The following is a 27,644-nucleotide window of genomic DNA, read 5'->3' on the forward strand; positions in this document are numbered from 1 at the left end:
GACTCAACCCATTGATTCCATCCCAAATTGGCCCTCCCATGGATCTGCAGTCCCAAGGCGCAGTCCTGGAAAGCCACCCCCAAACTTCAAGTCTTTCATTAATTTGAAAATGATCCTAGATATACACACACCAGACATCTTACAGAAGAGAATGTATCCTTTCTGGAGGAATCTACTCTTGTCCCAAATCTCTGAGGATTTCTACAAGGAACATGAATAATTCAGAGTTATAAAAGAAAGAAAGTCATTAAATATACAAGAAAACAATGCATCATGTGTAAGCACCAGAAGAAATAAAAGCAGCAACCTTAGGCCTGAAAAGGAATAGGATATTGGATTTATCAGACACAGACTACTGTTTTATATGTTATGAGAAATGAAAAAGAAGATTATAATGGGTCTAGAACATCATAAAATAATAATCAAATGGACCACCTCCTATACTTGAAAAAGAAAGCTGAAATTAAATACTTAACGAATAGGTTGGAGAGTATATTAAACCCAGCTTGGGGGAGAGCTAGTAAATGAAAGATAGAGCTGAAAACATTACAAAAAGTGCAGCCCAGGAAGACCAAAAAATACGAAAGACTTAAGGAAGCACAGAAGACAGAGCGAGACACCCTCATCAACGTCTAATCAAGTTCTGGAGAAGTGGGCACAGAGGACGGAGAAAAGTCAGGATTTGAAAGCATAACTACTGAGAACTTCTCAGAACTGATGAAGACACAAGTCCACATATGTAACAAGCCCAATAAAATCTAAGTAGCATAACATTTTAAAGACACAATAGACATGTCATAATACAGTTTCAAAGGGATGATTTAAAAGGAGCTAGAAAGACAAAGACAAATTGCCTTCAAAGAAGTGGCAATTTGACTGACAACTGACTTCTTATCAGCAAAAACAAAGCCCAGAAGTCAGTGGTATAGAGAATGAGAATGTGCTGAGTGATACAAGTATTTTTCAACAGGTGAAATGATTATACTTTCATTTCAACAAAAATAGGGTTTTCTACCACTGAAACCTCACCAACAGGAATTCTGAAGAATGAATCTCAAGCAGAAAGAAATTGATGCCAGATAGAAAGTCAGAGATGCAAGAAAGAAGGAACAACAGATTGAGTGGCACACATGTGGATAAATCTAAATCGAACATTTACTGTATAATAATTATTAAAACAGAATTGACATGTATAGAAAAATAACAGATTTTGTTAAGGGGATGATGGGAACCCATGTTTTCTAAAAGCTACTTTAATTTTAATTATAAAGATTCAGGAGGAGGATAAAAATATTGAGTGAGTAACATAAGACTTATGCTTTGGTGCTGGGTTTACAGAAGTTTCAATTTCTGGGTCAGCATTAAGAAAATGAGAAATTGTATGAACAACTTCTAAACAAGTTTCTCCAAAAAAAATTAGATAAGGAAAACTAATTATTTAATCAAAAAGAAAGAAAGAAGGAAAAGAAAAAGGACCAAAAAAAAAAAAAGAAATGACAGAACAAATAAAATGGCAGTCATAATGATATTATTATCCTCATATTATAGTTGAAAAAAATGGGACACAGAGCAATTAAGTAACACCTAGAAGTGGTTAAAAATAAGTTGTAGAAATAAATTAAAGCATATCAGTACTTAGAATAAACTAAATATCCCAGATAAAAGACTAGATACAAAACCCACAAAATCATGTTTATGATGTTTACAAGAGACACTAAAACATAAGGATATAGTAGCTTGAAATAAAATGTTGGGAAAAATGTATCAGAAAAAAATCCTAATAAACTGTGAATCTAAAGTAAAAAATAAAGTACTTAAAGTGATAAAATTAATAACATCAGGACGACAAAAGTAATAACATCAGGACACCTATAATCCAGTGTGCAACCAATAAGATAACTTTAAATACACAAAACCTGGTAGAACTAAAAGGAGACATGGACAAATCTCTACAGTAACTAAAGGATAGAGAAGACAAAAATCATTAAAGATATAAAAGATTTCAAAACTCCATCATTAAATTTGATTTAATGAACTTATACTGAATACTCAGCAGCCTAGAAAAATATTTTTATCAAGCACATATGTAAGATTTGCTTTATGGCCCTGTAAGTAGTTGAACCAAACTGAATCAAGATTGCCGGGAGAAGTATCAGCAACCTCAGATATGTAGATGATACCACTCTAATGGCAGAAAGTGAAGAACAACTAAAGAGTCTCTTGATGAGGCTGAAAGAGGAGAGTGAAAAGAGCTGGCTTAAAAGTCAACATTCAAAAAACGAAGGACAGGGAAGCCTGCCGTGTTGCAGCCCATGGGGTTGCAAAGAGTTGGACACAACAACTGAACTGTAACATGTAGTTGAAGACCTGGACATGCAGGAGACCTGGGTTTGAGACCTGTATCTGTTAGCATACAGATGCATTATCTGAACCCAATATACCTAAGTTAGAAATATATCACAAAAAGATAATTATAAAGTTCTCATGTATTTGAAATTTAGTAAATACTTCTAGATAACTCAGAGTTGGGAGAAGAAATCACCATGAAAAGTAGGAGATACTGAAATTGAACAACAACAAAAGTATATCAGAACTTGTATGACGCAGATAAATCAGTATTTAGAGGAAGGTTTTATAAACTTAAACGCTTATATTCAAAAGAGAAAAATGTGAAAGTTAATGAACAAAGCACCATCTCCAGGAGCTAAAAGAGATGGCAGAGGAGATCAAAGAAAATAGAAGAATATAATAAAGATAAGATCATAAGTTAATAAAACAAGAAAGAGAGCCACAATAGCAAAAAGCCAAAGGTTGTTTCTTGAAAAGGCTAATAAAATTGAGAAAACTCTGAGTAGATTAATAAAGAAAAAAGAAAAGGCACAAATAGCCACATTACAAATAAAAAGGGAACATCAGATCTTACAGACAACAATAGAATATTATAAGAGGAAATTATGGTGAAATTCATAACAATAAGCTTGAAAGTGTAAATGAAATATAAAATTTCTAATAAATATAATACAAATTAAAATCTCTGGTAATAAATAGGATGAGTAATCCTAAAGCCATTAAAGAAATCAAGTCCATAGTTAAAAATCTTAAAAACTCTTTTCAAAAATAAAATTCCAGGTCCAGATGGTTTTTACCAGTGAATTCTAATTCAAGGAACAAAAAACTCCAATGCTATACAAAATATTTATGAACATGGGAAAGATGATAAAGCACTCAGATATATTTATGAGGCTGGTATAACCTTGATATCAAAATCTAACAAACACAGCATAAGAAAAGTTTAGGCTAAATCCTACATCAATGTAGATGCAAAAATTTGAATCTAAATGTTAGCAAACAGATTCAGTAACATGTGTAAAAGACCATGATCAAGATGTATGCATCCAGAGAATGCAAGGTTGGTTTTACATTGGAAAAGATATGAATGAATCCACCACACTAACAAATTAAAGAAGAAAAAGCATATAATTCTTACAGACATGGGGAAAGTCTTGGAAAAGAGTCAACATCCTTTTATGACTTTCAAACCACCCCCCCCCCACACACACACAAAACCTCTTAGTAATCTAGGTCTAGAATAGTTTCTTTAACCTAATAAAAGGATATCTATTAAAAAAAATACATAGAGCCAACATTATTCTTAATGTTGAAATGTAAGCACTCTCTTTAAGGTGGAGAACAAAACAAGGGGGCTCATTATCCCCACGTCAACGTTGTATAACCGGTCCATGCCAGCACTGAAACTTAGGTACAAGAGCAAATAAAAGGCATAAGAGCTGGAAACAAAGAAACAAAACTGTCATTATTTGCACATTTTATCATCAGTTGTACTTCAATCCTGGAGAATCTTCAGGTTTATTAGAATTAATAAGTGCTTAGCAATGTTGGGGCTTCCCTGGCGGCTCTGCCTCCAGGCTAAAGTGTAAAGGGTAAAGCGTCTGCCTGCAGTGCAGGAGACCTGGGTTTGATCCCTGTGTTGGGAAGATCCCCTGGAGAAGAAAGTGGCAACCCACTCCAGTATTCTTACCTGGAAAATCCCATGGACAGAGGAACCTGGTGGGTGTAGTCCATGGGGTCACAAAGACACGACTGAGTGACTTCACTTTCACTTTCTTTAGCAATGTTGTTGGATACAAAATCAATACAGAAAATCCACAGCATTTTGTACTACAACCAAAACCATCTAGAAAATAGTTATAAACATTACATTTTATAGAACTACAAAAAGTATAAAGAATTCATGGTAGGCAGAATAACGACATTCCAAATATGTCCATGTCCTGACTCCTAGAACCTGTGAGAATGAATGGGTTCATGGCAAAGAGTAATTATGAGTACAGATAAAGTTGCTGATAACTTGACTTTAGGGAGATTATTTTGGATTATCCATGTGGGTCCAGTGTATTCACAAGGTTCCTTAAAAGGGAAAGAGGGAAACAAAAGAAAACTAGAGAGATGGCGGTGTGAGAAGAATTTAGCCTGATGTTGCTGGCTTTGAAGATGGAGGAAGTCGCTGTGAGCCTCAGCCTTCAGAAGCTGGAGAAGGCAAGGAAACAGATTCTCCACCTGAGCTTTCTCTCACAAGGATGAAGCCCTGGGCACATCTTGACTTTTGCCCAGAGAGACTCATTTTGGACTCTGACTTCAAGAACTCCAAGATAAGCAACTTGTGCTGTTTAAGCCACCAAGTTTGCAGAAACTTGTTACAGAAACAAAAGGAAAAGAACATAGAATCCAGGAATAAATCTTTTCTCTAATGTGCAAGACCATTATGGAGAAAGTTATAAAAAATTTATGGGAGGACATTAAAGGAGATCTAAATAAATAGTTGGAAGACTCTCTCATAAAGATGTAAATTCTCACTAAATTGATCTATTGGTTCAACACAACACCAATAAAAATCTTAACAATTTTTAGTGAAGCTTAGCAAACTGATTCTAAAATTCATATATACAATGCAAAGGCCCAATAATAGCCAACATACTCTTGAAGAATAAGTCAAAATGTATCATAATGCTAAACAAGTACACAATGTAGAATAGAAAAATGGACCAATGGAAAGTCCAGAAACAGGCATGCATATAGGGACATGTGATGTGGGAAATATTGCTGTCACATATCAGTGGGGAGAGGATGGACTTTTCCCTAAAAGGTCTCAGAAAGTAAGCAAGTAGCCATAGGGAAAGAGATATTGGGCTCTAGTACACACCACACATAAAAACCTACTGTAGGTTAAGACCTAAATGTAAAAGGCAAAGTATAAAACATTTATAAGACATCAGAGATATCTTATGATCCCAGGGTAGGGATAGGTGTCCTAAATAAGACACAAGAAGCACAAGCCATAAAAAATGATAAATTTCACTGTATTAAAACTAAGAATTTCTTTTCATCAAAAGATACGTAAAGAAGATGGAAAGACAAGTCACAAACGGAGAAACTTGAGAGTCTCCCACTCTTAGGTGATTATTTAGCTTAGAAATAATGTAGGTCACTCATGCTCACAATCCATAGAAAAGAATAAAGCACCTGACTGCAGACATGTGGCCTGTTCCTTATGGTGAGGAGAGTGTGAGCAGCAGAAGCTTCTTCCGCTCCTAGTGAGGTTGAACTGGTCATATGCTCTGACCCAATGATTTCACTGCCATGTACATACCGCAGCGAATACACACATGGCTTGTGTAATGTGAGCTGGGTGTCAGAATGTTTATAGCATAGTTGTTCATAGCAGGAAAGAAAAAAGACATCAGATCACATTCCATAGAAAAGGTGGAATGTACATTTTAGGATATCTGTGTAGCAGAATACTGTACAATGATGAATATGCAACAATGTGGATCCATTTCCAAAACAATATTGATGGAAGAAAGCGGCCAACAGAAAAGCACATGCAATATGATTCCAATTATATGAAGTCCCCAAAGCAAAAAGTTGGTGTTTTTTTTTTTTTAAAGCAATAAGGATAAGCAAGTGAGTTACTTATACAAAATTTAGCATAGATTCCCTGTGGAGCAGAGAAAAAGGATGGGATTTGAGAGGGAAAATTGGACTCTGGGAATCAAATGATGTTCCATTTACTCACCTGGGTAGTGAAAACTTAGTTCTGTGCTTCTCTAAAAATTGAGATGTTCAATTCAGGCCCAGGTGATGAGAACTGTCAAAGACATGGCTTATGGTTTTAAAAAAAAAAAGCTCCTTTGGCGCAGATTCAGCAAACCAATAAAGAAATTCTTTCCTTCTTCCACCTTTAGAATTCGGTTTGCCATTTCAAACCTGCTGATTAATCACAGTGTGTTCCTGGCAGCTGCCCAGGCCAGCTCCTCTGAAAATAGGTGAAGGGGGAGCCCTCGGGCAGGAGCACCTTCAGCACCACGGACAGCAACCCACTGCTGGCCCTTCAGAGACCAGCTGCAAAGGAATTCAGAGAATTGCCTAAGGGCAGAGGCTTTTCACAGTCTTGGCCCCAGCCACCAGCAGGCAGAGGATGAAACAGAACCCATGTCCCCTGATACCTGATCCACTCTATGTTCCATTGCTCCTGGCTTTGGCTAAATGGACTGGAACTCCTCCCTGAACCAGGAAGTCACTAGGGGACTTCCACGTGTAAGTCTCCCACATGGAAAGCTTGGGCTTTGCAGTGAGTGTCATCAGGATTGATATCTGGACTCTGCCCCCACCCTCTGAGTGCTCTCGGAAGTCTCTGCCCCTCGCCAGGCCTCAGTGCCAATCATATCCACTCCCCGCAGAGTTGCTGGGAGAATTCAATATTAGATCTTGTGCTCTGGTACACAATTAAAACCAAGAAAATTCCCTTTCCCTCAGTGTATTTCAAACAGAAAAAAAAAAAAAAAAAGTCCTCTGGAACATTTAAAAGAAGCTGAAACAATTAGAGTCTGTTTTAGAAATAAACCCCACAAAAATGCCATATGAAATCTTTGCATGTGCTAACAGATATTAACATTCCTTTGGATGTCATAGTTCTGGCCACTCTGCTTCATTTCAGCCCCCTGATCATTGCCTACTGTGTCTTTACTTTGCTATGCCAAGAGATACTTAGAGAAGGGGGTGATGATATGCTCACAAAATCTCCCAAGGCTAAGGGTCCTCGACCACATACTTCTTCCCTACAACGAACCTGAAGGGTGACGTATTGTTCTATTAATTAGTCACTGGATTCCATTTGGTAGGATTTTATTTAGAAATTTTCATCTTATGAATATAAGTGCCGTTGCCGTTGGTCTACAATTCCTCTTTTGTTGTTGTTCAGTCACTAAGTCATGTCCAACTCTTTGTGACTCCATGGACTGGAGCACGCCAGCCTTCCTTGTCCTTCACCATCTCCCAGAGTTTGCCCAAACTCATGTCCATCAAGTCGGTGATGCCATCCAGCCATCTCATCCTCTGTCATCCCCTTCTTCTCCCTGCCTTCAATATTTCCCAGCATCAGCATCTTTTCTAATGAGTTGACTCTTCACCTTATTTTGTATTAAAGATATTCTAGATGCACAGAATGAATAAGGGAATTTCTCTTCTATCCTTTTCCATGGCCCCAAATAGTTTAAACAGTATTAAAATGATTAGTTCTTTAGAAATTAGATAAAATTCAGTGGTAAGCCTGTCTGATTCTGCAGTCTTTTCACTGACAGATCTCCAATCACCTTCTAATCTCTTCTATGGTAATTGGTCTATTAAAATTTTCCATTTTTTCTTGGACTGATTTTGGTAATTTACTTTTACTAGGAAATCATCCATTTCCCTGAGGTTTTCAATTTGTTATCACAGAGTTGCATATAATATTCTCTCATAATTATTTTTATCTCCCCTGTATCTGTAGTTATATTGGTACGTCTGCCTTCTCATTCCTAATCTTGTCTAATTTTACCCTCTCTCTCCATTCTCCATAATTGGACTCACGAGGGTTTTTTTTTTTTTTTTTTCTATTTTATTAGCCATTTCAAAGAACAAGCTTTTACATTTATATATTCTTCCCACTATTTAAAATTTTTTTCTATTTCATCAGTTTCAGTTCTTAACCTTATGAATTCCCTTTTTCTTGTTTCTTTTCCTAGTTGCTTGAAACAAGTACTAAAATTGATGCTGTGTTTAGTCTTTGCCCCCTCTAATGGAAGTATTTCAGGCTGTGTGTTTCTAAGCTGTGTTAACTTTAGCATGTATGTATACATATATGTATATATACATACATACATATTTGATGTGGACTGTTTTAAAAGTCTTTATTGAATTTGTCCCAATATTGTTTCTGTTTTTTGTTTGTTTTGGCTGCAAGGCATGTGGGATCTCAGCTGCCCCACCAGTGATTGAACGTATACTCCCTCCATTGGAACATGAAAACTTCACCACTAATAAGGGAGCCAAACACACTTTATTTGCAAATTTAAAACATTCCTGCATAACTCTCAGATTGAAGAGAAAAATCAAAAGAGAAATTACATACTATCTGGGAAAAGAAACAAGGAAAAAAAGGTTAAAACCTATACTAGGGACTTCCCTGGTAGTCCAGTGGTTAAGATTTCACCATCCAATGCATGGGTTTCCCTGGCAGCTCAGATGGTGAAGAATCTGCCTGCAATGTGGGAGACCTGGGCTCAGTCCCTGGGTTGGGAAGATCTCCTGGAGAAAGGAATGGCAACCCATTCCTGTATTCTTGCCTGGAGAATCTGGTAACCCACTCCAGTGTTCTTGCTTGGAGAATCCCATGGACAGAGGAGCCTGGTAGGCTATACCGTCCATGGGGTCACAAAGAGTCAGACACGATTGAGCGACTAACACTTTCACTCTATTGAATATGGCTGGAGCATGAGGCCTGTGAAAACTTCACTCTTATGTTCTTGAATCTGATAATATTTTCTTGTCAGCCTATTATATACTGATTTTCCTCAGTGACCTTTGGACACATAAACAGGGATTCACTATTTGATTAAAAAAAAAATATATATATATATAAATGTATAAAACTGTGTATTATATATCCATTCACAGTTATTGTTTGCATGATTCAATTCTGTTATTGCTTTGTTTTTTAATTTTAAATATACATAAAAGCAGAGAGATAACACATAAAAGCATCCATCACCAAGATTCAATAACTGTACATTTTGCTATGTTTGTTTTTTACTGAGGTATTTAGAATTAAATTATAGGCTTCATTTCATCCCTAGACACTAGTTTGCCTCCTTACTAAAGAAGGACTCTTCCCTTCTTAATCACGATACCGTTACTGTACCTGAGAAAATAACGATGATGTTCTATAATTTAAAACTCCATCCATAGTCAAATTTCCCTAATTGTCCCCAAAATGACTTTTGAAGACCTGATTTGTTCAAACTAGGCTTGAGTCAATGGCCATGCAATATATTTGATTGCATTGTAACTTCCAATTGCTTCTTAATTTCTTATACTCTTGTCCGTTTCTTACAAAAATGTGCAGTTTTTTCTCACTATAATTTTATCTGTATCAGGTTCTCTTTCCTTTGCTAATGGGTTTCACTTAGATATTTAGTTCTTTTTTTTGTTTGTTTGTTTTTTAAATACAGGCTTATGACTGCATAGCACTTCATTGTATAAGATTCTAATGTATCATATATAATTATTTTAAACCATGTTGAGATTAATATCTGCCAGTCCTACTTTATACTTTGTTTTCATCTGCTTTATCCTTATAGATATTTTCCCAGAAATATATTTTGTCTTTTAATACTTATTTATTTGCCTGTGTTGAGTCTTCTTTGCATCATGTAAGTTGATGCGAGTCCTCCTTGCATCATGCACATTGGAAGCAGTGTGGCATGAGCACTCAGGTGCTCTGTGGGATGTGGGACCCTAGTTCATGACCAGGGATCAAACCTGCACGTTGCAAGCCAGATTCTAAACCACTGGACCACCAGTGCGGTCCCTCTCAGCAATTTATTTTAAATATTTAAAATATTTTGTTTCAAGCATGTTTCTAATAATAAGGCCTTCCTTCTAATATTAAGGCCGTCCTTCCTTTTGCTTGTTGAACCTAGTGTGACAGGGTCTATCCTTCCATGGGAGAACTCAATTCTTTCCGTTTAAGATATGAATGCTTACATATATAATGTAACTCCTGTGAGACACTATTGTTGATTATTTTGTATCATTGTTTCTTCCTCACTTTTGATGGCTTGATCAAGTTACTGCTCCTTCCATCTTTCCCTTTCTTAATCTGGAAGTCCCCACTTAGGCCCTTCTCTCACGTATCTCCCCCAGATTCGTATGTTGAAGCACTCACACTCAGAGTAGCTGTTTTGGAGCTGGAGCTTCTCGGGGGGTAATTAAGGTTAAATGAGGTCATAAGGATGGGTCCCCGATCCAGGAGGATTAGTGTCCTTCTAGGAAGAGACACCAGAACTCTCTCTCTCTCTCCTCCCCCTCCTTCCAGCACCTGCACAAAGAAGAGGTCATGTGAGCACCCAGCAAGACGGCAGCCATCACAAACTGAGGGACAAGTCTTGCAGGCCCCTTGATCCCAGACTTCCAGCCTCCAGAAACAAGTATGTGTTGTGTAAGCCTGTGGCAAGACTGGTATTTTGTTATGTTCGCCCAAGCGGATAGACCCTGACTCCTTCCACTGCGTTGATGGTGACCCCCCTTCCCTGTTTCCCACATCTCTCTATTTTGAAAATAAGATACCAACTATTCCACACAATAAGATGTTCTATTTTTCTGCTAATTATTCCCCCTCAGTCTAAAAAAATGACCCTTCCAGACGTCTTTTATTTTCTTCCTTTCCCCTCTCCCTCCAAGATGATATCCTCGCAAAGTTTATCATTTGCCCCCTCTGGCCATAACTCACAGCTACTGCTGAGCTATGACTTTTATAAATAGACTATCATTAGAATTTTTCCTTCCAGTACAGACCTTCAATTTCAGGAACCCTTACTTAGCACTTAGATGGCACAGTCTGAGACAGGTCTATCCTTATTCATTTTTGTTTAATTTACCCACATATCAAGGTCCACTGCTCACCACTATGTCTTTCCCTTTTCATTTTTCTTCATTCTCTGGGCTCTGTCCTGACTCCTTTATTTCCAGATTTGAGTCTTTTTTTCTTTCTTTTCAGTTTTTCGTTTTGTTTTTTTCAGAAGGGGTGGGGGATAGAAGAGAATTTGGAAAGTGTCATCACAGAATCTTCCTTCGCCTTCACAGGTGAGTGGGAACTTACCTGGGGACAGGATGCTCAGGCGAAAGTCTATGCTGGGCATGAGAGTGGACAGAAGTCCTCTGGCATGGCCTCCAGATGTGGTGGAGGAGGTTTCTGGGCAGAAACCCTTGGGACTGTGGTGAGATCCGCCAGGTTCCCTCTCCCTGTCGGGGATCACGGGCGCCTAGGGCAGGGGAGTGTCTGCCAGCCTGGGTCTCAGGGGACCAGTGCGTAGAGCTACTGTCAACTGAACATGAGCAGGAAACAGCCTTTGTGATCTGAATGGCTGATTTTGTTTTTAATTTAAAAATTGTTCTGGTACTGATGTGTCTTAGTCAGCTCAGGCTGCTGTAAGAAAACACTGCAGACGGTGGTGGGGGTGAGGGGACTGGCCTAAACAGCACTTACCCCCGCAGTCCTGGAGGCTGGGGGGTCCAAGACTGGGCGCTGGCAGGCTCGGCACCTGGCAGGAGCCCTCTTCCTGGCTTGCAGATGGCCCGTTCTCATCCTGTCCTCACATGGCCGAGGCGGCCGTGCGGGAGGTGGTTTCTGGGCTCCTCCTCTTTCTACAAGAACTCTAATCCCATTTGGGGCCCCACTCCCGTGACCTCATCTAAACCTGTTACCCGCCCCCCAAATGCCCCACAACCAAGCACCATCACACTGGGGTTAGGATTTCAGCAAATGAATCTGGTGGGCGGGTCACAAGCATTCAGCCCATAACTGGCTGTATAACCTACCCCATCTGACTGATTCAGAAACCATTCGGATATGGGATGCTCTCACTCTCCAGGAATAATTCTCTCCCTCCTGTCGGGCTCTGCCCCCTCCCCCCCCCACCCCCCCCAGATGGTATGATTTTTCTTTATCAGCGATTTGGGGGCTCAGATCTGATAGCAGGACACCCCCATGTTTGTCTGGGTCCCCCAAGAAGCAGATGTTGCAATGCAACTAAATACACAAGAAATTTACTGGAGAGGACACTCAAATGAGAGGTTTCCCAAGTGGCTCGGTGGTAAAGAACCCACCTGCCAATGCAGGAGACACAGGAGACGAGGGTTTGATCCCTGGATCGGGAAGATCCTCTGGAGGAGGAAATGGCAACCCACCCTGGTATTCTTGCCTGGAGAATCCCATGGACAGAGGGGCCCGGCGGACTAGAATCCATGGGGATGCAGAGTCAACACGACTGAGCATGCACAACAAGCATGCACACTTTGAGAGGAAATGGGGAGGGAGCTGGGAGAGCCGTCACACCATGATCCCACTTAAGTGAAAGAGGGAAGGAAGGAAGGATGGTAGGTGGAAACCGAATACTCAGTCAAATCCTTCTGCCAAAGGTGCCTGCTCAGAAAACGCAGATAGACAGGAGATGAAGCGAGGCCTGGCCCCAGAGTCTGGCCTGACCCTTCTCCCGATGCGCTCCACAACGGCTGAGCTGCCTGCCATGCATGCCGGACCACGGGTCAGTATGGCCCAGCATGGCTGCACGGGAGAGGACGCGGGGCGGGTGCACCGCCCTGCCCAGACAGCGCTGCGGATGCAGGACCATGGCGGTGGGCACGCACACGGTGCCCGGGTCTGTGAGGTGTAAGCTTCCTGACCACACCTCTGTGCCTCCAGGGCCTGGACCAGGACCCGGCAGAGTAGATGCTTAACAGACACTCGTGTCAAGAAAGAATGAACTCCGGTAGCTCTGTTCTGGTCTCAGATTCTAAGATGAAGTCTGCGGGGGAAACAGAGACTCTGGGGTGGGAACACCAAAGAGGAGTTCATCTGGACCGAAGTCAGGGACACTTACCCCAGCAGTCTCAGCCCGGCCTGGCATCTCCCCACTTCTTTCTGATCTGCCCCCACACCCTCCCCCTTTGATTCCTGCATCTCTCCTTCTTCTCTCTGACACCCCCAGACTCTCTGGCTTTCTCTCTTGTCCTCCACTCCCCCCTCTTTCTTTCTGATGTCTCGATCCTCCTGTTCCAGCCTCTGCTCTGCTGGGTTCAAAATTGTAGGACAGTCATGCAGGAGTCAACAGTGCCCCTGCACTTGGAGAAGAAACAGTAGCCTATGAGAGTGAAAAACAGTGAAAGTGTTAGTCACTAGGTTGTCTGCCTCTTTGAGACCCCATGAACTGTAGCTCGCCAGGCTCCTCTGTTCGTGGGCTTCCCCAGGCAAGAATACTGGTGTGGGTTGCCTTTCCCTTCTCTGGGGCATCTTCCTGACCCAGTGATCAAACCCAGGTTTCCTACATTGCAGGTAGGTTCTTTACCATCTGAGCTTGCAGGGAAGTCCCAGCTTATGAGAGAGTGAGGTTCAAAGCTGGAGACAGAGACAAACACAACAAGCTCACCTATGCCACTCACTCTGTTAAGGGCAAAATACATCAAGTCCCCATTTCACAGATGAGGAAACTGAGACAGGTGAAGTGACAGGCCCAAGGTCAACCCAGGACCATCCGAATCCAAAGCCAAGTGGCTTGCACCACCCCTACCCCAAGCCCAGAGACTGTGCTGGTGTGGTGCCTGGCTCACCTTTTGGCTTTTCATCTTCGCCCCCACCTCCAGGCTGGAGAGCTCCCCAGGCACACTGAGGGGCTGATACTGCAGGAAGGGGGTGCCCCACACCATCCAATGAAGGGGTGTGCCTCAGCTCCCTCCCTACGCAGTGCACATGGACTTCCATGAGTGCACCAGTGAAATCCATCTTCCTCCCATAGCCTCAGAGAACCTTCATGATCTGGCCCAGCCTCCCATCCCCCTGGAGGCTTGGAGCCCTGCCCTCTGAACTCACCTGTGCCAACTTCCCCTGAGCTTACATTCCAGTCACATCTACCTTCTGGCTCTTCCCTGAATAAGCCAAGGTCCCTCCCCTGGCCCCAGCGCCTTTGCACAGGCTGTTCCCTGTTTAGACACCCTTTCCTGGATCTGAACATGTCGTTCACGTCTGTTTCAATGCCATCCCTGACTTCTTGTTCTTCAGTTGCCAAGTCATGTCTGACTCTTTGTGACCCCATGGACTGCAGCATGCCAGGCCTTCCTGTCCCTCATATTCTCTAAGAGTTTGCTCAAATTCATGTCCATTGAGTTGGTGATGCCATCTAACCATCTCATCCTATGTCATCCTCTTCTTCTGCCCTCAATCTTTCCCAGCATCAGGGTCTTTTCCAATGAGTTGCGTGTTCGCATCACGTGGCCACAGTGCTGGAGCTTCAGCTTCAGCATCAGTCCTTGCAATGAACATTCAGGGTTGATTTCCTTTAGGATGGACTGGTTGGATCTCCTTGAAGTCCAAGGGACTCTCAAGAGTCTTCTCCAACACCACAGTTCAAAAGCATCAATTCTTCGGCACTCCTTCTCTGACTGCCACCCCCACAAATGTCCCACTGTCCAGCACACATTTCACCATCCCATGTTTCTCACTGTCCTGCAGTCACCCATCCCTGGCTTTACCCTGATGGTTAACTGGTTCATTGTTCACTCTTCCAGCAGGACGACTGTTCCGTGACAGCAGGGACCTTGCTACTGGCTCCCTAACACCCTGGAGGCAAGAGCTGGATTGTCAAGCTGTGTAGACCCCCTGGAGACCCTGCGGGGGATGGGGGCTGGACCTGACCTTGGGGACCTGGTAGGTGCATGGTGTCCCAGCCCTGCTGACAATGACGGCTCTGTGATCTCCCATAAGTGCCTGGACTTCTCTGGGCTGCCGCCTCCTTATTCGTCAAATGAGGAAGGAATCCTAACTACCAGCATCCCTTTCAGCACTGTGGGAAGAAGTTCAAGCCTTGAACAGTGTTCTACAATGCATGCATCCTCAGAGCGTTCGCTGTGCCTACTCCACACTCAGAACCAGAGAGCTGGGCGTCAGCCCGTCCCGCAGCCTGGGGACTGGCAGGCAAAGTCCCCTCTGCCGGGAAGCCTTCTGGGGACCAGAGTTGAGGCTGGTCTGGGCGCCCACACCCTCATGTGACCCACAGGTCTCCAACTCCAGACCTGCCATCTCCTGTTCACTTTGCATCACAAACTCCCAGTCCCCGCCTGGCATGGAGGCCCCCAGGCTGGCAAGTGCTGTCAGAGCAGACAGCACTCAGGGGCAGAGAAAGCCCCTCAGAAGCGCCAGACCCTGCAGAGCCCCCCTGGGTGGTAATTCAACTCTGTGGGTGTTTCCTGAGTCCTACTCTGTGCTGGGGACTCAGGTCAGACAAGCCCTGTCCTGGGACTTTCGCAGCCTGGACCAAAGAAGGGGATGGAGCAACAGTGCTGAGGACAGGACTGTTTGCGCAGGGGCACACGGGCTGTGCCCTAGACCTGGCCTGAGCCAGGAGGGCTTCCTGGAGGAGGCACCCTGCCCTCTCTCCCCTCCCCTGAGAGGGTGACGAGCCCTGTGATGATACACAGGATACACCTGCAAGTCCCCAAAATAGCAGCGGTGCGTACAGGGACACTGCATTCCTGCTGCGAAATCGCTGCCACCTCGGCTGTGTTTGCAAAAATACCTTCTGCCACACAAAGGTGAAAATGGCAGAGGCGAGAACCAGGCTTTGGAAAAGGAAAAATATTTAAACACCTTCCTCGGGGATCTGTAAGCTCTCGGCACGGGGACAGTGATGGCGCCGTGTGACTGGGCTAAAGTTAGCTCCCATCAGGGTAGCTGGCTGCGAGCAGCGTTTCCACCGCGAGTGTGTGGTGCCTGGCACAGCTCCTTGGCCAGCGGGCAGGGCGGTGCAGAGAGGAGGGCGGTGGACCCACACTGCATGCCCCCTGCCCCCCACGGACGCCGCACATGCCTGCCTGCACTGCATCTGGACGGATGGGGGCACCTCTGCCCTTGCTAGCCAACCCGGGGGTGCACAGAGGGGCTCACTCCCTGGCCCATGGTCACAGCAGGTGGAGACGACAAGCCTGGAACCGGGATCCCAGCCACCCGACTCGGAAGGCTATTCCATAGTCGAGGGCCATTTGGGTCCACCTCGGAGAATCGAGTTTGAGAGAGGGAGAGAGCCTGGTCACAGCGCGTGTGCGCCTTACAGACAGGCTGCTTCCGTGGAGACAGGCCCCAGCCGGGCCTGCACACCCCGGCCCTGTCCCTTCCCCATGCTGGACAGTTTCTGGGTGTTTCTGTCCAACGACAGCAACTACTGCATGAAATGATCCTGTCTCACACCCAAGTTCAGGCTTTCTCAACGTCCCTTGGTTAGAGCATTCTCCATAAACTATTGTTTCTGTTTATTCTTAACAGCAGAAGACTTTTCTAGATTTCTTATTTTTATTTATATTATCGTTTTTATTATGAAGGAGAAGAGCTGGGTTCAACAAATGTTGAACATTTCTCTATCGGTGTTTAACCATCTAATTGTCAGGTCCTGGGTGATGAGGAGGTGACTGAGAAAGGTCACCGATGCCATTTCCTGGCCATCACTACGTCGTTCTCAAATCCATTTCATTAATCTAATCAGCAAACACCCAGGAACCTCTGCTCTGCCAAGCACTGGGTACCCAGCAGTGGAAGTCGGGGACAGGATGGCCCTCCTCCTGCCCAGGAGCCGCTGTGGGCGTAGACAGGTGCTTTCCCATCTCCTGGGCCTGGTTTGGGAACAGCCTCCCGAGGTATTGGCCCAGCTGCCCTGGCCTCGGTTAATGAGACCCTCCTGGTGGGCGCAGGGTTCAGGCTCCTCCATCTGTCCCCTCGAGAGCTGTCAGCCGGTGAAGCTTCTGCCGATGGTCTGATTGATCCTGGCAGCGCTGGGGCTCCGTGGGGAACGTGATGGAGCTATTTATGGATCAGGTGTGGAGCTGGGCAGTTGTTCAGGCCACATTAAGAGGCCCAAAATCCATTAATCACGCTTCCTCCAGTAAAGCAAGGCATGTGCGCGCGGCGGGCACTGGGGCTGTCCTTGGTTTGAAGGAAGGGGCCTTGGCCTGGCCTTGCCTCCGCCCTCATTTGCATGTCAGCCTGAGTCCCAGGGGGTGCTGGCCAGCTCCTCATTGACTAGATGAAATTCCCTCTCTTAAAAGTCTTCTAACTCTGGGGGCACATCCGTAGCCCTGATTCCGCACACCGATTGTTCCTGCAACAGTTTAGAGTGCAATCTCCTCGGGTCTTTGCCCACACAGCTGCAATTTGAGACCCCACTGCACACGGAGAACCCTGGGGCTCAGAAACCTCAAGCAAGACCCCCTAGGGCCCACGTCTCAGGGAGGCGCCCCACCCAGTTTGGGGCACACGTCCTCATATCACCTGCTGATCGACATTCGGGGCAGCTGGAAGTCCAACAACCCAAAGCTCATGGGCTGTGACAGTCCACTCTCTGAACGACCTCCCTGGCCCCCAACATGACCTCCTGGAACCCTCTAGGCAGACTGAGCCAGGCCCAGCCTCAGGTTCCCTTTTGTGTCATGGCTCTGCCTCTTGTGTCTCAAAGCCCTGGGCCCCTTTCCTGCCCTCCTTCCCTGACTCTAGCGACATCAGCCCTGCAGCTGGCCCTGGCCTCTCTGGGTCTAATCACAGAGCCAGTGAAGTCACTGTGAGCCCTTCCTGGGTACCAGGGACTGTGCTGACCCTCCCTCTTCCTTTGCAGCCTTGCTGCCTGGGCTGGAAGAGAAGGGCATGGCCTCCCAGCTCCCACCACGTTCCACCAAGCATCATCTATCATGGTCACCGCCCTAAGCATGAAGCCTTGGCTTCATCACCAGCCAGTGGGATGACAATGGCCTCACAGGGTCAACACGAGTACTTGATGCCCCAGCTCAAGCCAAACACCCAGCAGGTGCTCAAGAAAGACTCCCTCAGGACCATCACAGCAGGGGCCATACACCACCATCGTGGTGCCACTCTCAATCAAGAGCTTCTCATGGCCCCTTCTGTCCTCCTACAATGGGTGTAAACTCTTCTTTACCATGGGGCCAGATTGGTGATGGCCCTGAAAGGAAACAGGTGAGTACTGAGCCCAGAATGAACCCTGTGTGTACACCTGTGTTCAAGATTCTCAGGCTGTAACAACAGATCCTGACCTAAGACAGGGCTGGGGTTGATTAGCAATGTCTGCCCTGGGCCTGGGTCAAGGGCAGGCAGCCTGTATGCCAATATTGGTGAGCTCAGCCTTGGCGCCACTCCCCTCTCCAAGCTCACTGCTTCCTGTTTGAGCTCTTGTTCCTTCCTGCCCTCTCTTCCACTTTTGTCTTTTGTGTTCTTTCTCCTCCTTCTTCACTGCACTGGACCCCCAGGGGCATCAAAGTCAAGGCCTAAACCTTGGGCACTTCAGGGTCCTGGCAGGTAACCATCTTTGCCATCTGCATAGCTTTTTTTTTTTTTTTTTTCTCTTTCGCTCTTTTGCATCTAGTTCTTCCTGTCCTCCTATGAGAGATCTCGCTTGCGGCAGTGACCTCAAACCTACTGGCATATGAATTCAACTCTGCTCTGTAGTCTTTAACAAACATTTATTGTATACCTTGGGGCTTCCCTGGTGGCGTGAATGGTTAAGAATCTGCCTGCAACGCAGGAGACCTGGGCTCTACCCCTGGGTGGGGAAGATCTGCTGGAGAAAGTGAATGGCTACCCACTCCAGTATTCTTGCTGGAGAATTCCACGGACAGAGGAGCCTGCTGTGTGGGGGGGTCTGGTGTGACTGAGTAGAGGCTGGCATGGCCCCTGCCCTCAAGGAGCTCACTGACTGGCGGGGGCGGTGTGGCTGGCATCGTAGGGGTCACAGGACATAAATGAGTGCAGGGGTGCGGGCGCCTCCCTCATCCAGCCTGGGGACAGGGGGAGCTTCTGGAGGAGATGCCAGAGCAGGATCTTGACGACGAAGAGACGAGAGCCTGAGGAGGGCAGGGAACGGTAATGACATGGAGGGAACATCCTGAGCAAAGGCATGGAGGAGTGAGGACCGGAAGAGGCCGCTGCCCTGGACGCTGGCCCCGTGCCCACAGACGCATCTGCTGATGGGGAAGGGGCACTGGACGGGAAGTGAGGCCCACCTGACTCACTGCGGGGCCAGAATAAACTTGCTGGCCTCCCTGGGTAAGGCAGGGTAGTGATTCTAACCCCAGGGGCTCTGGACACCCCACCATGTGAAGGGAACAGAGAAAACAAGTAGGCAGTGGAGTTATAAAACCATGATGTTCTCTATTATCTAATCAGATACACCTGGCTTTACTAAAGACACTAATGGCCAGGGAGGCCCAGGGTCAGTTCAGGAGGAGCACAGACAGGCTGTCAGCGCACAGGCCCCAGCCTGCACAGGTCTCCTGTGCACCAACTCACAGTGGCCTAAACCAGAGTGGATGAAGCATTTGCTGCTGGGAGATGGCCTGCGGTGCCTCTCCACGCTGGCTCCTCAAGAAATGCTTTCCCTGGTTCTCATTGGCTAGGAGGTGAGCCACGCCCAGCCAGTCACTGTGGGCTAGGAGAACCTGGCCTGGCCACACCTGAGCTCTGGATCCACCTCCAGTTTGAGCTGGAGTTGGTGTTCCCAGATCACAGGGGCAAAGAGGGAGGTGGTCTCTGCAGACCCACGTCCAGCAGCCTGCTTTCTGGACTGAGCACCCCGCAGTGCTATAGCTGAGGGACTGCCTTGGGGATGAGTGGCTGGGGCCAGGGAAGGTGTCAAGACCCAGGCTCTGCTCCAGGGAGCTCACCTCCCCGTGCTGGTCAAGACCATGGCAGGACAGGGCAGGGGAAGAAGTGTGGGTGCTGGGGGGACAGACCAGGAAGCCCTCCTCTTTCTTCCCTCCCCCACCAAGAACCCTCCAGAGGCCTGGCTCCCAGGACTGTCTCTGGAGTCCAAAGGCTGTATTTGGAAGGGGAGAAGAAGGACCCTTGTCTGGGAGTGGTCTGGGGCTCTTCCTGGCACTGTGAACTTGGGGTCAGAAGGCGGCCAGCCAGGTCCTTGAAGGAACGCAGGACAGAAGCCAGGAGGAAGTTCAGTGCTGGTTCTGGACCCGAATTGCCTAGCGTCCCTGGGGGCACGTGCTCCTCTCCCGTTGGAAGTGTTCCGGTCTGTAAAACAAGCGGTTCGGACTAGTTCGTCTCTGAGGTCCCTTCCAATGCCGCACACAAGGCTGCTCCGTTTGCCTGAAAGGTTGTCTGTAAACTGAATAAAAGCGGCTCCCTACGAAGCTTGGAACCCGTGGGTGGACAGCTTCCCATCCCCTGCTCCTGCACCTGCCAGCGGGGACAGCCTGGACTTTTCCTACCAGGGGTTGACTCAAAGCGGGCGACCTGTGGGTCGGAGTCCACTGCCCCCTGGTGGCGTCCGGGCAGCTTCCGGACGGCGTGGGCCCGACGGCTGTGACTCAGGGGTGGCGCCGCGGCCGCGCGGCGGGAGGCCCGGCTGGGGTTCCGCCGTGGGCCGAGCCGCCACGGCGCAATTAATTACCAGCTGCTGGGAATCCTTGTCGCCCGCTCGCGGTGACTCACCGGGCGGTCAGGCTCATTCGCTGAGCGCGGGGGCCTCGGTTTCCAAAATGAATTTTGGGGAGAGCGCCCGCTAGGGGGTGAGGCTCCCGGCCCCCGCGCCCGAGGGCGAGCTTGGACCCAGCGGGGACCCACCGGCCCAGAAGTCGCCCGCAGCGCGGGTTCCCTTCCCCGGCACGCACGCCCGGGGCACAACCACCCGCAAGTTCCCAAAATGCGACGGACGGCATTCCAGCCGGGGAGCCCCCGTGGGTCCCCAGACTCGCTCGACCCTGAGTCCTGTGGATAGGGAGCCCAGCACGGCCCGAGGGCATGATCTGCAGGGGTCTGGGCTCCTGGAGCGAGTTGAGCGAGGGTTGAGTTTAATTCCCTGGCCCAGAGTCCATGACTAGCCTCTGCTCCGTTTTTTTAGCCCGCCGCCCGGGGGGAGGCGCCCCTTCCCCTAAGTCTCCCCTTTCTTGGCCGAGGTCCAAGGGAAGGGGCGCCCAGGGGTCTCCGCGACTCCCGCTTGCCCCTTCGGGCTTCATTGCTCAAAAGGCGATTAAAGGGGCTGGTTGTCGAAACTCCCTCGAAGACCTGAGGGAAGATGGGGAGAAGGAGGGCAAAGGAGGCTGAAACATAAGGCGAGTCAAGGCGAGCGAGGGCCGCCCTCTGGCCTCAGGGAGCAGCTGCGCCCAGGCGGACGCCCGGGCTTCCTCCCCAGGCTGGGCGGGAGAGGCGCCGTCGCGAGGGGCGGAGAGCCGCGGGGAGGGTCAGGGTTGAGTTCTGGGGGCACCCCGCGCTCAGCCTCGGGGAACTAAGGAGTGTTTCTCGGAAAAGCAACAGGAAGCGGACGGGGGGACGCGGCGTCCTCCCCAGCGGCCCCATCCCAGGAGCGGTGGCTCCTGCCATCCTCAGCGCTCTCCCCGGGGGACAGCTCAGGTCGGCCGGAGCTGGGCCGACCGGCGGGCGGCGCCCTCCGGGTCCGACGCGGCCCTCGGGATCCCAGCGCGCCAAGAGGAGGTGCATCCAGACCCGCGACACACGCCCGCGGCCAGGTGGCTGACCCCTGGGGGAGCAGCGAGCGGCGGCGCGCTCCCCTCGGGCGCCCGCGGACCCGCCCCTCGTGCGCCCACTCTCCGCCGGATTTCTCCTCTCCCTCAAGCTGCCTGTCCGCCTTCTCCGGCTGCATGCCGTCTCTGCGCTCGAGCCCGGGTCTCTCAAACTCTCCGCCTCTCAGGGAGCTGGACTCGAGCCGCCCGAGCAGCCTCATTTATCCTCCCATCCCCCCGCCGAAACCTGCCGGCGCTCCGCCCCCCACCCCCACTCGGGCGACACCCGGCCCTCCGCCCGCCTCCGCCCCCTCCCCGGTGCCACCGGGCGCCGCTCCCCGGCCCCCTCCGCGTGCGCCCTGCGCCGCGCTCGGTCTGCAGCGGGAGCCGCCGCCGCGGCTGCCTCGCCAGCTGGCTGGGGACCAGGCGGGAGGTGGCGCACCCAGGAGGCTGCGGGAGGGGGAAAGGAGGGAGGGAGGCCGGGCCTCAGCGTAGCCCGGCCCCCGCCCCCCGTGGCCCTCCCGCCGGAGCCGGGCTGCCACGCGCGCGCGCGCGCGCACACACACACACACACATACACACACACGCGCGCCCGCGCGCGCATACACACACTCACTCACACGGGCACACATACGCACAGACACACGCACACACACTCGGGCTCCCTCCGGCGCGCACGCACGCAGCGCTCCAGGCAGACCAGCGCTGCGGCCGCCTCCCCGGACGCCCGGACGCCGGAGGGCCCCGACCCCGGCGCGGCTCATGCGCCCGCGCCCACCCCGCATCTCCGCGAGGCCCGCGGGACCCCTCCCGCCGCCGCCGCCGCCGCGCCCGCCGCCCCCGGAGGAGCGGACTGGCCGACCGCCGCCGCGCCGTCCCCCGGCAGCCCCCGAGGCCGCTCCGCCGCGGGCCCTGCCGCCCAGGGGCCGCACCCCGCTCCCGCGCCTCGGGGGCTGAGCCCAGCAAACTTCGCGGAGCGGCCGACGCCTGGCGGGGACCCCGCCGCGTCCCAGCGCGCTCGGGTGGACGCAGGGCGCTCGGACCTCCGGGCAGCCGGCCGCCCCGCCCGCTGCACCTGCTCGGCCCCTTCCCCGCTCGCTGGGGACTCCGGAGACGCCGCCACTTCGCAAACTTTTTCACCCCCCTTCGAAGGGGGGCGCGGAGGGCTAAAGGGGGAAGGAGGTCCCGCGGGGCGCGCGCAAACCTGCGGGCTCCTAGGTGGGCGCCGCCTCCCCGGAGCCGGACCCGGAGGGGCGCGGGCCCCGGCGGCCGCGCTCCGGCTCCCGCTCCCGCCCCTGCTTTTCCGGCGGGAGCGGGGGGCGGGGTGCGGAGGGCAGCGAGGCCCTCGCGGTGCCCGGCGGGGCCGCTGTGCATGGCCCTGCGCAGTGGGGCGGGCTGTTTTGGCCGGGTCTGGCGCAGGGTGTCGGGGCTCCCGGACTCCTGGCCCCGGCGCTCCAGCAGCCTCCTGTGCCTGTCCGCCTTCTCGCCGGAGCCCGGGCCCGCGCCGCCCCTGCCCCGCCAGCCGCCTCGCGGTGGCAGCGGCTGTGGCGGCCCCGGCGGAGGGGGGCCCCCCCAGCCTCCCCGCCCCCCGCCTCCCCGCTGCTGCTGCTGCTGCTGCTGCTGCTGCCGCCGCCGCCGCTTACAACTTGGAGGCGGCGGCGGCGGCGGAGGAGGCGGCGGCGGCGGCCGCCGGGCGCTGCAGTGGGACGCGCGCGGCTGCGAGCCTGCGGGACATGCCCCCCGCGCCGGCTCCTTGCTGGCGGCCATGAAGAGGCAGAACGTGCGGACTCTGTCCCTCATCGTCTGCACCTTCACCTACCTGCTGGTGGGCGCCGCCGTCTTCGACGCCCTCGAGTCGGACCACGAGATGCGCGAGGAGGAGAAACTCAAAGCCGAGGAGATCCGGATCAAGGGCAAGTACAACATCAGCAGCGAGGACTACCGGCAGCTGGAGCTGGTGATCCTGCAGTCGGAGCCACACCGCGCCGGCGTCCAGTGGAAATTCGCCGGCTCCTTCTACTTTGCCATCACGGTCATCACCACCATAGGTAAGAGCTGGGCGCGCCGCCGCCCGGCTCCCCGCGTCCCGGGAGGAGTCCGGGGAGGCGGCTGAGCGCGCAGCGCAGGGCTGGGTGCGGGGCGCCGAGGGTTAAACGCCGCCTGTCGCCAGCGCGGGGAGGGGGGTGCCTTCCCGCAGCGCCCCCTCCTCTCCGGGAGCCCCCCGCCTCTCCTGCGCCTCCTCGCCGGCCTCACCCCTCGCGGACCCCACCCGGGGCTCTCCTCCTCGCCGGTGTCTGGACCGGGCGTGCGAGCCCGGAGCGAGCGTGCCGAGCCTGGAGGGCGGAGGCGCCACTTTTGCGAAGAGAGTGGAGCGCTAAGAATAATCCCGTAGCAGACACCCACCCACCCACCGCCCCAGCGCGGGCTGGGCTGCGCGGGGCTCCAAGCCTTACACTTACTACCTCTCCCGGAGTTGGAGAGGGCTGGTTTGGCACCCGCGCCGCGGAGACCGACTCAGATGGCCCAGGCACTGCTCTTGGAGCGTGGGAGGCGCTGACCCTCGCCAGCCTTCTCCGAGCCCACATCTCATCTTTTCTCCCTCCTGGCTCTTCTTTTTCCAGGGCTGGAGCCCGGGTGTGCCAGGCCCCTGGCAGGAGAGAGTTTGCTGTTTGGTGATGTGGGGGGCGGGGGGTGGTGGGGGAGACTAGGGGGCCGTGACAGTCCGCTGAAAGGCTCTAGGAGGGCGGGGGCTGGGGTGGGGTGGGGACGGGACCGTCCACCCCCCGGGCTGTGACGGTGGGTGAGGCAAGTGTGCCTATTGCTGAGAAGCTGGGGAAGTTCTGGCCGGGTTCAGGGAGAGAGTCCAGTTGGTACATCCTGTGGGTCCTGAGCTCAAAGGCACTGCCCACCAAGCAGTCTCTGGGGGGTTCCTAGGGCAGCCGCCCACCCACGGAGGCCTAGGGTTTGGAGAACTTGTGTCTATCACACTTTGAGGCCGGCGGAAGGAGCAGGTCCCTGCAGCCCAGTGGAGGTGGGGACCCCTCCCCATGGAGGCAGGAGGTAGGGTGGCGTCTCTGGTTTGCAACTTGTCTCAGTGCGGCTCCTGCCCTCCACAGCCACCTCCTTGGACCTGTCAGGGCCACCACGTTGGCTCACGGCCATCGCTGTTTTGCCCCCGTCCACTTATTTGTGCCCCTGTGCCCTGAGCAAAGGCCTCCTCTCCCCCCATCCTCTCATCATCCCTCCTGCCTGACTTCTCTGGACCTCTTTCTCTGATTTTCCTTTGCCTTGATATTTTCCTTTCTCTGGAAAGCTCTGCATGCTGCAAAAACAGTATTTCTCAGTGCCATATGCAACAGGAAGCGCCAGCACAGGACGGCTTGTCTTTCCTTCTTGGTTGAAAAGACTTTGTAGAGAGTCATCTTGTTTGAAATGTTTAATTCATTGGTGTAGGTTTCTATGTTTTCAGAAGGAAATCGTCCTTCTGTTGTCAGCAGAACCAGCTTTGCTCCCTCTTGCCACACGCCCCTGGCCCTGTGGCCAAAACACAGAAAAGTCCTTCCTTTCCCACCCTGTGCTTCCAGCTCCCGAAAGGGCCAGCCGGCCAGCGTTTCTGTCCTTAAACTTTCAGCGTGAGCTGTGGCCAAGACACACATGTGCAGGATGGCAATCTTGTGGGGCAGGGGCCTGCTTGTGGGACTGTCCCGCCGACCCCCCACCAGCTGACCATCCCGGGGGAGGGGAAGAACTCATCATTCCCGGAAGGGCCTTGAGTGATGTAGACTCAAAACAGATGAAACCTGTGGGCATGCCGGTCTCCAGGAGTGACAAGAGCCCAGGAAACCTCGCTTGGGCTGGTTCTGAGAATTGAATTGCAGCACTGGCGAGATGGTGGTTGGAGTTACAAATCAAACCCAGAGATGGTCCATTTACCTGATCAGGTTCTTGTTGATTGCATTGATTGATTCTGATTGGCAGTTCTGGACATGTGCTTCTAACAGGCCTCCAAAGAGAAAGAGTCGAGACAGGGTGGCTGAATGCATCTTAGCCAGAGGTGCGGGTGGGACTCCGGTCAGCACAGGAGAAGGGGCAGCTGGTGACTGGGTGACTTTTTCCTCATTTTTTTTTTGTTGAATTTCCAACTGATTTTCCAGAAAGAAAGGTTGGAATGCATGTGTAAGGTTAGGAAGACAAGACTGTCCTAACAGCGCTTCCCTGTCGTGGAAGCCCACTGACCGGGCTTGGAACCTGAGGCCGGTCACACCTGGAAGACCATGGTGTGCGTGCGGTGGGCTGGTTCCTGACTCTCAGCCTCACTTACCCCTGCCTGTAGGAGGGGTGTGACTTGGCAACACCCACCGGGGGACTCCGAAGGGCCAGTGGGCTCCCTCGTACCTGCAGCCACCTGGTACAGTGCTGTCTGCACTTCATAGGTGAGAACCCAGGAATTTTGACATCAGCCTGAAATTCTCCCCTAAGAAGCTGTTTTGCTCTGAAGAGCTCGCATTTGCAGGAAACCAGGCACCTTTCTAGTTAATTCTGTTTGTTTTCTTTTTTTTTAATATAAATGTAAATTGAGGTGCTCCTAGGCCTAGAACAAAACCCAGCCCCAAGCCAGGCCCTCTGAGGAGCCTTCTCCTGTCGGATGGTGATGTTGATGAGTCAGGTGCGTCTCCAGCCTCCAAGGTGGGGCAGGCGCCACCCGCGCGCTCTTCTAATGAACCCTGCTTCCCGGATGGATGCACTTATTAGCACCCTCGGTGAAATGGATTTTAAGAACACGTATAATGACCACTTTGCCTTGGATCCATGGCCGCCGTCTTCATAAGAGGCTTTGCTGGGCTCTCACGCCAACCACAGCCCCTGCAGTCCCGGGAGGCCCGGACTCAGCCCCCTTTGTCCCAAGGAGGAATGAGTAGAGGTCACACTGGCTTTGAGAGGGCAGACTTGCTTCCATCGTTGATCCGGATCTGGGTGCTGTCTGTCCCCACTCGCTGCTTCTGAGGTCTGTGCCACTTGTAGCTACTGCCCAGTGGATCATGTTGTTGGTTCTAAATTTGGCAAGCCCTAGGCCTTTGGAACTCTCCATCACGTCAAGATGAAAATTTTTCTGCACACCCTGCCGTGCCTGTCTGATTTGCAGGAGGGTTGGATGCCCTCCCACCCCTCTTCCTGGGCTGTCAGGAGGAGTGGTGGGACTCGGCCTGGCAGGGCTGTAGAGTGCCTGGGCTGAGTTGTTCTGCTGGGGCTAAGGCCCAGGTGGGGAAGGAGCCCCAACAAACTTGTGCTCTTCCTACGGAGGCGCTTGAGGCCAAAATTGTGTCCCACACTCAGCTACTACACCTGACAGCAGCGGGAATCTCGACACTTCTCTTCAGACTCTTCACATCTGTGTTCTAAGCTGTTACCACCTTCGAGATCATTAAGGAAGAAACTGTGCTTAGAATTCTGATCTCATTTGGAGGATCTAAGAGGACAATTTAAAAACGTCCTCACAGGGGAAGGAGGGAGTGGAGGGCGTGGGTTTTATGTTTTTGCTGCTGTTTGGAGGAGGGGAGACTGACGGCGGGGGGTCCCCCTAGCTAAAGGCGGGGTGGCTGTTGTAGGAACCAAGGTGATCGGCTCAGGGAGCGGGTCTCTGGCGGGGCGTGGGATGCCGTCCCTGCTCGAGGTCCCCTGAGAATGCAGTGGGACATCCCTTTCCTTGCTCACACACAGGACCTTGAACAGAGTTCTCGCCAAGTGGGAAGTGTTTCCCGCGTCATCCTCTCGTGCTCCTGGTGCGGTGTTCTGTCCATGGTTTGCACCCTCACTGCGCTGCCCCTGCCTGGCCTGTGTTGCCGCTGAGGCTCTGGGACCATCTAAGATGATAAGATAAGGTCTGGCCTTGAGGCAGGAGGGGGGCTGGAAACCCACACAGTTGGGTACTGTCCAGCGGGAAGCGCCGGGACAGCTGAACTCCATTAACCCTTCCCGTGCCGCCAGCAGGCAACCTGGGTCGGTGAGAGTCC

The 27,644-nt window shown here is 50.9% G+C and overlaps 1 protein-coding gene and 1 long non-coding RNA gene across 2 annotated transcripts in view; both read left to right on the forward strand.

Moving 5' to 3' along the window:
• The first annotated feature begins 9,879 nt into the window (after positions 1-9,879).
• Positions 9,880-16,409, forward strand: LOC133042503 (uncharacterized). The gene is made up of 3 exons (XR_009689505.1): positions 9,880-10,544; positions 11,136-11,199; positions 14,677-16,409. It is a non-coding gene; the product is annotated as an uncharacterized LOC133042503 (long non-coding RNA).
• Positions 16,410-23,398: 6,989 nt separating this feature from the next.
• The window catches only part of KCNK9 (potassium two pore domain channel subfamily K member 9), a 91,873-nt gene continuing 87,627 nt past the window's right edge, over positions 23,399-27,644 (forward strand). The window contains exon 1 of the mRNA XM_061122787.1: positions 23,399-23,681. Within this exon, the coding sequence (XP_060978770.1) occupies positions 23,399-23,681 (283 nt within the window). The remainder of the gene's footprint in view (positions 23,682-27,644) is intronic.

The sequence above is a fragment of the Dama dama genome, chromosome 21 (genome assembly GCF_033118175.1).
Source record: "Dama dama isolate Ldn47 chromosome 21, ASM3311817v1, whole genome shotgun sequence".
Classification (NCBI taxonomy): domain Eukaryota; kingdom Metazoa; phylum Chordata; class Mammalia; order Artiodactyla; family Cervidae; genus Dama; species Dama dama.